Source organism: Furipterus horrens, unplaced genomic scaffold, assembly GCF_987537825.1.
Source record: "Furipterus horrens unplaced genomic scaffold, mFurHor1.1.pri manual_scaffold_6, whole genome shotgun sequence".
In the NCBI taxonomy this organism is placed as follows: domain Eukaryota; kingdom Metazoa; phylum Chordata; class Mammalia; order Chiroptera; family Furipteridae; genus Furipterus; species Furipterus horrens.
Window position 1 is genome coordinate 22,114,632 of NW_028327176.1, and position 12,292 is coordinate 22,126,923.

At 43.6% G+C, this 12,292-nt stretch overlaps 1 protein-coding gene across 1 annotated transcript in view; it reads left to right on the forward strand.

Annotated features, from left to right (window-relative positions):
- CRIM1 (cysteine rich transmembrane BMP regulator 1) overlaps positions 1 to 12,292 on the forward strand; it is a 175,036-nt gene that overhangs the window by 141,664 nt on the left and 21,080 nt on the right. Inside the window, exons 9-12 of the mRNA XM_090281145.1 lie at positions 1,460 to 1,622; positions 3,424 to 3,485; positions 4,597 to 4,806; positions 8,402 to 8,617. Of these exons, the coding sequence (XP_090137271.1) occupies positions 1,460 to 1,622; positions 3,424 to 3,485; positions 4,597 to 4,806; positions 8,402 to 8,617 (651 nt within the window). The remainder of the gene's footprint in view (positions 1 to 1,459; positions 1,623 to 3,423; positions 3,486 to 4,596; positions 4,807 to 8,401; positions 8,618 to 12,292) is intronic.

Consider the following 12,292-nt stretch of genomic DNA (forward strand, 5'->3'; position numbering starts at 1 on the left):
CCTTAGAGAGATGAAAAATGATGACCATCAAGTCACAAAATTACAGATTTTTAAGTGAGACATTTAGAATTTGGCTTTTAAGGATACAAATGAGTAATCAGTTGTTTCACAGTGTAATACAGACCCATGAGGTTATATTAAATACATGTAATGAAAGGTTTATGATAATGACAAAGTAGAAAATTATACCATAAATTACATTCTCCTTTTTAAAAGACAGCAAATTAAATATTCGAGTGGTGCCAGCCAGGATTCATGAGAGGATGTTATCTTAAAATATTAACATAAAACATAAGCTCATTTCACCTATTGTAGTTAAGGTTTAATTTTAGATTAGAAGATGAGTGTGTGCAAGGGACAAATGGCTCTGTTTCTCCTAGTAACGTATGCATTCTTTATAATATTTATGCTTAAAGGATGTCCACATACAATAAAGATTAATTTTTTATTTCAACAAAAATAGTTTCTGCCTCCCATCTTACTAATCCATGCAGAGCAATAATCAAACATTGCCATACTTTTGCCATCCGAGTTTGATTGCCTATCAAATTCCATAGTTAATTTAGACAAGTTTCTCCTTGTTTTAGTTCCATCACCAAGCATGCTCTTTATACCTTAGCATTTTTTTCTGTATTATGCCATTAATTCCTATATTATACCTTTTAAAATCTTTCTAGAAGACTTCTATTAAGCTAATATTTCTAGTAGTTTCTTTTGCCAGTCACCATTGCTGCTTTTTTTCTTTCCCTTCTTGTAAACTAATAAGTTAAAACCGACTAATAGGGGACACTTTGAACATTTCAAATAGGAGATAGTTAAATATCAATTAGATATTTCTTTGGCACATGTATATTTTAGTCATTTAACTAAGTGTATCAAAAAAATAGCTAAATGAAACACTTTCTATCACATTAAAGGAGATGTCCTTTTTAAAGAAAGGGTAAGAAATCCTTTATATGCTTCATTATATAATATGAAGGATTCTATGATAACATCTAAAACTTGTAAGAGTGAAAATGTGTGAACAGTTAAAACATGCATTATTATGGTCATGCAATAGTAACAAAATACGTAATGAAATTTTAGATGTAAGTTTCTAATTCTCTCATTTTATCAATTAATGATAATCAGTTTGAGGGGACTAATAACAAATTTCATGAAAAAATTCACTCAGCTCCATCTGCATCACAAACAGTATTTTTACCAGTTCGATTAGAATATACTCCAGAAATCTAGTTCTCAGAGTTGAACCTTATTTTGTATATTAATGACAAAACATGGGGTGGTGTTGTGATAACCATGAAACAGCATGATCTGTACCCTTCCGCCATTCCTAATGCATGGCGGAGCTGAGAGAAGTACATGCATGGAGGATGGGAAGGCAGGGGAAGGTGCCGAAGCGCCGCCGTCTTCTGCCCGGTTCCGCTTCGCAAGGAACACGCTGTGTGTGTCTTCGCAGGGGAGGAGCTGTGCAGGGGCCTCAAGCGAGACTGCCCGTTGGACTGCCCCTTCGGGTTCCTCACCGACGACCACAACTGCGAGGTCTGTGAGTGCCGCCCCCGGCCCAAGAAGTGCAGGTTCAGATTCACAGACTGTGACAAGGATTGTCCGTTTGGATACCAGTACGTACTTCTGAATTCAGAAGATGTGTTCTTAACTGTCTGTAACTTGGTGAAGCGGCTGTACCAGTTTTTGTTAGCCGTTTTGTGTCTTTGGGAATGAATCAATGATGTCCCGAGTCCAGACTATCTATGTGTGTTTTGTTGGGTGACTCAGGAAGGAGGGATAGGGTGGTGGCCCCACAGATGAGCATCCGTTAGGAAGATGGGCCAGAGCCTGGTTGAGCCTCTGCCCTTGGGGCCTGTTATATGGGGCTTCTCCATAGTGGGGGCCCTTCGACACTGCAAGAGGAGTGGGACTGTCACGTCCGGTGTTGCAGAAGTGCTATATGTTTACAACTGCCTCGAAACTACTTTGGGATAACCTATTTAATCCATTCTGAAGATCATTTGACAGGGAATGCGGTTCAGTAGCGAGCATCCCTACCTGCCATGCCTTGACATCTTACCTTGATACCAGTCTATAGTTCATAATATTCTTTCTCTTTATGTAACACTAGATTTTATGAAGATAAGGACCATGACTTGTATTTTCAAACACCCTTGACTGAGTCAAAGCACGTGATGAAATCAGATTATTCCGGATGGGGGGCGCACAGCGGGGAACAGACACTTCACATTTGTTCTCCGGTGTCTGTATTAGCATATTCACATCTGTTTCTACCTTTACATCAAGTTGGTCCCTTAAAAAATTACCTTCTAGAATATTATTTTATCATTCCTTTCTTGGTTCCCTTTCATTTTAGTCTTTCTACCTTTTTAACTTGATATATTTATATAGCACTACTACTAATAAGAGACTTCTAGCCATCATATCTTGCCCATCTTATTAATGTCATCATTTTTATTCTCCTTGGAAATTCTGGTTTAGCAAGGGGATTGGGAATCTTAATTTTAATTTTAATTACATAAATCGGAAACATTGACCTTAAAAATTTCCCAAGCAAACTACTCATCATTGTTCTTAATCCTAAAATATGAATGTCATGCCAGTAATATATATGTATTTTTTAGCTTAACTGCTAATGTAGAATAAATTATTATAATAGTAGCTACAACCACTTGCTGCAGTATTATGACAGTTTGGAATCAAGGCTGCATTCAAGTCCAGTCTTCATCTCAGAGAGAAATCTCTTAGAGCAGGGTCCCCAACCCCCGGTACCCATCCGTGGCCTGTTAGGAACCAGACCGCTCAGCAGGAGGTGAGCGGTAGGTGAGTGAAACTTTGCTCACATTACCACCTGAGCTCTGCCTCCTGTCTCTCCCCCAACCTATGGAAAAATTGTCTTCCACGGAGTCGGTCCCTGGTGCTCTATGGATCCTTAACTCCTTCTACCTGCATATAAGTTTCAGTAGATATCTCATTACAATTTTACTGAAATTTCTCAGAGAACATGGTCATGGAAGGACTCCTATAGCCCATACAAAAGAAGGACCTTTGTCCCTAATGCTGGCCTCCAGCATTGACCAACACTCTTATCTATCACCATCCTGTTCACAGAATTGCACATTCATCCTGTTACATTGTGGGACCACTTTTCCTAATTAAATCAACAGTCCTGTTATTGGGATTCTGCCATTTCCATCCCAGAAGCACATCAGCGATTCTAAACCTTGGCCATGGATGGAGGGCGGTCATGGCCTCAGGGAGCTAATTACCCATCACGCCGGGAGTTTTTGAGAGCAAAAGTCAAGTCACTCTGCTTAATAACAATATCACTTCAGTGACCCTAGGTCTGAGTACTTGGACATCGTTTCAGACTTTTGAATTTTTCTGACCTCTGACAAAATTTTAATTACCCAGGAAGAATAAGCATGGCTGTGACATCTGTCGCTGTAGGAAATGCCCAGAGCTCCCATGCAGAGGTAAGTGTGAAGGCGTGACCCCCTCCCCTCCCCCAGAGCAACCATGGGCACAGCAACAAAGAACAGAAGGACATCATGTAAATGACACAATTTCAGTGATTGCTGTCTACTCGGACGCAAATGTCCCTCTCTGGGGGACCATCCCTTTCCCTATCTTAACCGAATAAAAGCTCACAACAGAATTTAAAGTAAGCCTGTAATGGACAAGCTCATTGACCAAATTAATCACTGCTTAGCTCCAGTTTTACTTGCCTCAGGACCTTTAACCTCCAGCACCTTTATCTTGCCCTCCACAGTCTCCCTCTGTCCCCAGTGGATGGCTACAATTAACACAGCAAAATGCCTTTTCAGAACCGCAGAGCTACGTGTGGCCAAACAGCCTGCTGATGTATTTTCTGGTAGCGCTGTTCCCATGAGAACTTGGACGTCTGCTGAACAAGCACCTGCCAGCCTATCATTGTGTATGGGTGCGATCCCCAGTGTACCTTTTGTCGCGGACTTCCCCCCACTCAGGGATGGTGCTGAAGCCACGAGAGCATGTACCCTGAGCAACATTTCTGTCCTTAGCCCAGCCCAGCTGCTCACCCACTGTTAGTCATCGGCATGATCCACAGATGAAGCAATAAAAGACCCCTTTAGGGTATTCTCTATTTTTTCAAAGTTGGACGGTTACCACCTGAATGGTGTTTTAAGCGGTCAGAGTATAAACAAAAATCTGCTTTAGTTGTTCTGCTGAATAAAACTGCATTAGTTGGCAAAGGGCCCAGGATGTCCCCACTGGGGGACTTCCGGAGCGATTACTCTGCATATATTAAGCATACAGGTGACATTTGCTGTGAAACCAATGCTTGTTAATTGTATAAAAATGCAAATGTTGAGTGAAAGGAGTACACCTCAACGGTAATCCCATCAATAGGAGAGAAATATATTTGCAGGATTTTTTCTTCTTTTTTTCCAAAACGAGAACATATTAATTAAATTATTTCCATGAGTGAGCTGTCCTTTGTAGACATGACTTGGTGACTGGGTAGTGTTACCTGTCAGGACACTGCGGGCTGTTTCTCCTGTGCAGTAGCTGCGTCTTTACCAAGGCTGCCTTCTGTCTGTCCAGAGGTCCCTGCGTCAACCAAGTCACCCGTCCTGTCAGGCACATGTCTGTCCATGGATGGATATCCTCATAAAAATCAGGAAAGCTGGCATGATGGGTGCCGGGAATGCTACTGTCACAATGGACGGGAAATGTGTGCTCTGATCACCTGCCCGGTACCTGCCTGTGGCAACCCCACCATTCGTCCGGGACAGTGCTGCCCGTCGTGTTCAGGTAAAAAGCTGGCTGCCATCTGGTGCTCTCCCTAAGCAAGTGATTTCTGCCCAGCTGGGTCTCGTCACATCTGTGACTATGGTCGGGGAGGGGGGGTGGGGGGTGGGGGAGAGTGGGGGGGGTTGCAGAGGATGACCACGAACACATTTCAGTTCTCTCTGATTTTTGTCAACAACAGCCAAAATCATCTGGGTGCTATAAACGATGAGCCAAGGACCAGAGGAAATGCTAAAAGCTCTAACGTGACTTATTTCTGAATGGTCTATTCAGTCATATTGGTCTTTGAATTATATTTCTGTAAAGGTTTGTGGACATATGTACTTAAATCCCAGCTCTCCCTTTTATGGAGAATGTATTGAGGCTGAACGTCATAGTTAATTGAGAGATTGGTGTTAATTTTATTCCATAAAAGCTTATTATTTATAAAGTAACCATTGGAGTTGGAGAATTATTGGAGTCTGTAGCTATTGCTCTTTTTTAAATTAATGGATATGTGGCGTTCTTGCCAAATAGAAAAATTGAAAGTGACCAAACATCCAAAACATTTAAAATCATAATAATGGTAATCAAGATAAGTTACCAGAAGAACAGAACAGATAGAGCTCATGGGGGTCTGAATTATGGTTGTCAACAACAGTAATTATTATTACAATACTTCATCTAGTGCCTTTCATCCAAAGAGCTCAACACAGATTCATATTCATTAATTCTTCTTCTGTTCAGGCCACTTTGAGTTGGGGAAGAATACACTTAGGCCATTTTTCATTTGGCAAACAGACACAGAAAGATTAACTCTCTTACCCGAAGTAAGACAGTATGCCAGCTGGAAGGCTAGGGAGAAGGAAGTTGCCCGTTCTTACATCAGATTTCTTTTAAAGTTGAAATGGACTTGTCGGATTTTGGAGTCATGATCATTTTCCCTCTGGTCTGTAGCTCCCTGTGGATAAGTCCACTTCTGTAGTGGGTGCAGTCGGGAACCTGAGGGCGTGGGAGGACACTTGATGCCTCTTTTAGCTCTGAGATTCTACACACCTCAGGTGCAAAGGCATCCAAGTGACAGGCAGCCTTCATACACCCCTGTAAAGCACCAGGCGACAGTGTGTGTAGTGCTCTGTTTTTTCCCCATAGTTCAGTCAGATGTGCTCTGTATCAAAACAATTTCCTTTTTTACATGTTTTGCTAGTTAAGATGAAAAACCACTCGTATCCACTGCAGCAGAAGGTAAATGAGTAATTGCATGAGACAAAACTCTGTGTTGGCTCTTTGGGGAAGGAAAAATTATTCCAAGGGAGACCCCTTGCTTTAATTAAAAGCCTGAATACGTGTAGAGTGTGGGCCGCACCAGGGTCCTGGCTAAACATGCTCCCATTGAAGACTCAGTCGGACTGGTGGAAATGCAAAGATATTCTGAGAACAGATGTTGACTTAGGAACTGAGAGTTAGCAGAACCAGAGTTAGTTTTCTCTCTTCCAGAGGTCTGGGGAGTGCTAATGCAAACACACACCACGTTATTGCCGTGGTATTGTGGATGCATATATAATACGTATATTGTACATTGCTCTACAGGGGTGGGCAAAAAGTACACATAATACAAATAAATAATACAAGTAACAAAATATAAGAATTAACTCTCACAGACTCACAACTGTAAACCTCCTTTTGCCCACCGCAGTGGATGGGTGTGTAGGCCTATGTTTTCCAAATATCTTTCTCTTAGTGGATTGCCACATATGGATCCCTCTGACTAGAGCCCCAGAATGGCTGCAGTCGTGGACTCCTACTTTAAAGAATATTTTCTCCACTCTTCCATTCAAGAATCAGCTGTTTCGTTTTATTTCTGGGGTAAACTCTTGTGACGGATGATTTACCGAGTGATACTGTATCTTAGTTGTTCCCCGCCCCCACCACCACCACCTCTTCCTCACCCTCTACCTTACAATTGCTCCTTGAGCTCCATCTCTCTGGCCCTCTCACGCTTTGCCTTGCGGTACGCAGTACACACACACAGCTGAGGGAATTGTTAGCAAAGAGACCAGCAAGCATCGTTTTTCTTCTGACCCCTCCTCTGCATGCCAGCCTTTAAAAGGGCAGTAGTTGTTGATCTTCCCCAAGTCCTGTTGAAAGCAGGAAGGGAGTCTTCTTCCAACATGACTTTACTGATGCTCTCTGGAACAATGCCCTGCCTGCGCTGTAAACCGCAAGAAAGACACTTGTGCCATCTCGCCCCAGCTCCATGGTCACTTTGCCTTCCTCTACTTTCCTCATTCACTGGAAGGCTTGGTCCAGTAGCTCATGAAGAGAAGCGCTGGCTAAGGTCCATTTTCTGTTAGTGTCTGCTCGGTCACAGGTGCAGTCTTATGGGTCCCCTGGAGGTGGAGCTGCATTGAAAGTCACCTCCCAAACTGGACCTCCGCCCCCATCACTGTATCTCATCAGTGTTGACTCTTGTGCTGGCCACCCCTTTGACAGTAACAGCCTGCGAGCCCTGAGGTGATGTTAGCTCTGAGCATCCACATGGACAGGGTCGTTCTTCAGGGACCCAATCTCCACGGAGCTCCAAGCCAGAGCACGCCGTGGCGTCTGCAGGCCACGGCTCCGCAGGGCTCGCCACTGTCAACACCTTCTTGAAATGCTTGTTGTGCTTGGATTACACGAATAGGGTTAACGTGCTCAGACTTCTCATTTCCTCTGCAGAACTGCAGGGCAACGCCCAGTACCTCTAGACATTTTCAACATTAAATTCCCTCTCAGTCATTAGCACCTCAGCAAGAGGCCAGCGTCGCCTGCCTCTGGGGAAAGAAAGCATAGTTAGCCTCAGCCTCTGAGCATTCACCTCTCTTCGTGATGCTCTGGCCAGACAAGTGTTTATTCTCAGGTGAGGGTTTTCAGACTCTTGATTCTGCAAAAACATTCCTGCTCAGTGTGCTGGCAGCGGACCTAGATTGGGGTGTGGCCTGCTCAGCAGCAGGACGTGCTTTCAAGTGTAAAAGGGTCCCAGAGATAATGCAGAGGATGGGGCACAGAGCAGTTGGAGAGTGTGTTTAACCTGGAGGCATATCCATGATACAGGCATAGATTTGGGTTCAAATCCCTTGTCTGCCCTGAATAATCTGAGCCCTCAGTTTCCTCGTATGTAAAATAGATTAATAGTACCTACCGCACAAGACTGAGGTAAAGAATAAACAAAATACCACATGAGGGGCACTTTGCACAGCAGTCGACCATAGCAAGCATTCAGTAAATAAATAAAAACTTCATTCTAAACAGTTTCTACATATCCCCCAAGAGGCTTGAGTTCTTTTTTCTAGGGTAGGAGTTCTCTCCCTGTAATTTAATTTTCTTGTTGGATTCTCTATTATTATTGATAAACTCAAACCACTTGAACCTCACTTCCTAAAGCTAATTCTTCTGTTGCCTTCTGTTTATTTCTGTGTGTGGCATGTTCCCTTCACTGTTCTCTCGGTAAGAGCAGAATGAGATGCTCCACAGTCGGGTCATCTCTGTCCCTTAAAGGCACACAACACCAGGCTCTTCAAGCATCGGTCTGACCACTGACGGATAATTTCTCGTGTCTTGATTCTGTGTCCTTCCTCAGATGACCTCGTGGTGCAGAAGCCAGAGCTCAGCGGCCCCTCCATCTGCCACGCCCCTGGGGGAGAGTACTTCGTGGAAGGAGAAGCGTGGAACATAGACTCGTGTACGCAGTGCACCTGCCACAGTGGGCGGGTGCTGTGTGAGACAGAGGTGTGCCCACCGCTGCTCTGCCAGAACCCGTCGCGCACCCAGGACTCCTGCTGCCCACAGTGCACAGGTACCCAGCCGGGGCCCGGGCGCACGTGGCCGGGAGGGCTGCCGCTCGGGCGTTGTCACTGTGCAGGACCCGCAGGTCGAACCCCGCGTGGCAAGGTCCCGAAGCTGGTCACCAGGAACCCAGGCAGGAACATGTGGCAGCCTGCTTTCTAACATCCTCCCCTTTAGAGCCCACATATGTGTGAATTCCGTGTGCCTTGAACCTGAGTTGGCTTTTTGAAAAAAAGGTGATTGTTTTTTTCTGCCATTTTTTTTAAACCCTTCATCTCGGGCTTTGGGGACAGTCCTGCTGCACCAAATTATTCCAGATCACTTTGCTGATGTGAAAAGTCTTCTTTGCCTTTAACAGATGGGAAGAGCTGTTGTTGACAAATGACATCAATAACATTTTTGACATATGTAAAGGTGGTGAAGCTACTTTGCGAATGTTAAACAGGGGAGTCACTAAAATATACATGATGCTCACCCCCTCAAACCTGTGACGATTAAAAAGTTAAGATCCAAAAGAATTAAGTGACTAGCATTGCATGTGCAAAGAGTAATATTGTTTTCTTCTCTTTCATCCTCAGATAATCTGGCCTTAGCTGTAAATTTATGGTCATGAAACAAACAATTAAATTTTGTCAGGATTTTAAATATAAGTTACTGGTTTGTAACTAAAGTAGCACTTCAAATTAACACTAGAATGTATGACTTTTTTCCAAAAGATATTTAATTTGTATATATAAAATTACCAAGTTGACAGATCACTAGTTTTATTTTGTTGCTGCTTAATCTTTTATCTGTTCTGCCTAAATCAATACCCATTTCTCTTCTAAACGTATATTCTTCGGGCATTTCTACTCAGTGGAACAACCACTCCTGCATTCTATTACGTACTTATTTTTTACATTGGATTATCTAGTCAGCTAGCCAGAACCCATTGTTCCGTCATTACGCCACCGTAGTCAGTGTCTGGACTCCTCATGGGTTTGCACTGGTAATCATTTCTGAATTACATCAGATGAACTTGCAGGAACAGCCACACACTTACTGCCATCCTCAAGCCCTGCTGCCCAGGTATGACCATTTTAGTGCCAAGTCTTTGGTGTAATTAGCAGCCATGTTAATCTGAGAAGCTTAATTAGTGCAGCATCCTTTCTGGTATAGGAACTAGTTCCTGTGTATTATGTTGTTAGGATATGTATAACCTAGTCCCTACCGTATTTTTATCGTTAGTGCTATTTTATCCAGATGCAAACCCTGCTGATGATTCTGTGTTAATGCATTATCTGACTATTCCCATCCTTCTAGTAGAAGCCACTTTGAGTGGTCTCTTAATTGGTGATCATGAAGTTATATCCATTTAGATCATTCCTTTTACAAATACTATGGAAAGCCTGTATCGAGCCATGGGGATTCCCGGGTTAATGAAAATAGATGTAACTCCTATCTATGGAGCAATAAATAACCCAAAAGGATAGTCAAACAATCCCATAGTCTACATTTATGTTACTAATGACAAAGTGAGGGATTGCCTCTAAAAGAAAGAATTAAGAGCACATAAAACCCAGGAAGCTTTAACTAAAGTAGGACATACCTCTGATACCACTTGTACTAGGATCTGAGGACAAATACAGGGATGATTAAAAGAAGAGGGAATGGGAGAAGGAACTTCTCCATGATCAGTGGCCCTAATTCGTTGGCAGGACACCTGACTAGGCTTAGAGGTTCAGCACAAAGATGGGCTGCTGAGAATGCATTTCCTACGTTAAGGCGTGGATTCTTAGCACCGGCGCTCAAGGCCAGTACGCGTGTGCAGAGGCCCAGCGGAGGCATTCCTAAAGGGACCACGCACCACCACGTGCCTGGCTTGAGCTCTCGATTATAAACTTTCCTCCGGGTGATATTTCCTTTCCTTAGACATATTTTGAGAGGGAACTTTAAGTGATAACCCTCATCTTAAATGTTAGGATTTTCTGTTTTATACATCAATCAGTATTGCGAAGGTGAAGAGTATATCTGGAATTTATATTTTAAAATAAGCCACCACCCCATTGATCTTTCTGAACTTCCCATTCATAGTTGTATTACAGTGATAAAAAGATTCAAAAGTCTAAAATGCAAAACATTAGTTTTTTCCTACCACAGTAAATGTCTACAGTAGCACCGACAGATGGTGTATTACACATCTGCTATAGGAAAGTACCATCTCTGCTCCTGGGATCCTTGCAGTCTAGAGGAGTCCAGAAGTGGTATGCGTGTGCAGTAGAAGAACGGCTTCTGCAGTGTGGGGGCCCTTGCGGTAACTGTCTCCTGGGAGGCGTGTCATTCACTCTGCCCTTCAGCGTTCCCCCTCCTCTAGCCCGGTGTAGAGCAGGGTCTGGAAGTGGGTTCATGAAGCTTGAACACCCCTGCAGGTGACTATACTTCACCGAAGTGAAGAAAGGGAGAGAGCAGACCAGAGTAGAAATAAAAAGAATGCGAGAACTGGTAAAAAAAAATTAAAAGAGTTGATATTTGAAGAAGTATGAAGAAGGGGTCTCTGGGGCAGGAAGAATAGGAAGAGAGGTCCAAAGAAGGAATAACCATAGGCAAGAACCCCAAAGAACCTGTTCCGTCAGTCAGGGTTTGGATAGGAGTCTCCTGCCCGGGGGAGGAAGAGCCCCCAAGTCCGATCTGAGCTCCAGCTCTCACACCAGCATTGTCACCGGCACAGCTCGGGTGTCCTGTGGGGTCTGCTCCAGGCACCCCCGTACGAGGCCTCCAGACCCTAGGATACTAATGTCAGCTATTATTTCATAGCGTTATGGAGGCCGTCCCTGCTTCCTCTTCTCGATTTTTAGATTCAGGATTTGACATTGCTTGAAAGAGCAAAGCTATCATAACTTACAGGAACCTCGAGACCATTCGCAGAGCCTAGTAAAGACTGCAGTGTGAGTTGTCCTAACCTCCAGCCACAGCAAAAGTTTGCCTGTCAGTTTCTTAAAAAGAAATTATTCCCAGATATGGATGACCCACAAAGGTCACCAGGAAAGTAATCCTGTCTTAATCACTGACCCATGTGGATGGGATCTGTGGAGCCAGACCTAAAATTGGACCTAGAGCACATTTGGAGCCGTGGAGCCAATGGCTGTTTTTCAGTTGTGACTGCCTTCGGGGCTGGTAATAGGCGATATGGTTACAGAGATTGAAGGAGAAGGTTTGGTACAGAGATTGAAGGAGAAGGTTTGGGCCCATTTTATGATGCAAACTTCCTTCCATCCCTCAGGGCTCAAACTAAAGCAACTTTGCTCCTCAGAGAGGCTCTAATTATCAGAGCAAACTTGGTGGCTGTAGAGTGTATTCATGAGGTGGATGGAAGGAGCATGCGTCATTGGGAGCTTCTGATTCACTGTGATAACTGCATGCCCATCTCAGGTATTTCTGTTTCATGGCTGAAAATAGAAGAGTTCCTGAAGTTGATTCTGAGAGGAGCCTATGGTGATTCTTATAATCACGTGTCCGTTGAGAAAGTGTGGGTGTTTGCTAGGTAGGAACGTCGGGGACTCTTGAGTTGTGACGGTGGTTAGAAATAGTCTCTCCCATCAGTGAATTGTGAGGTTTCTCAACTAGGAACATCCCTAACATATTTTGCTCTGTTATATCCCAGTTGTTTTTCTGCTTGAAGTTACAGTTTTCTGTAATTTCAGTGAAG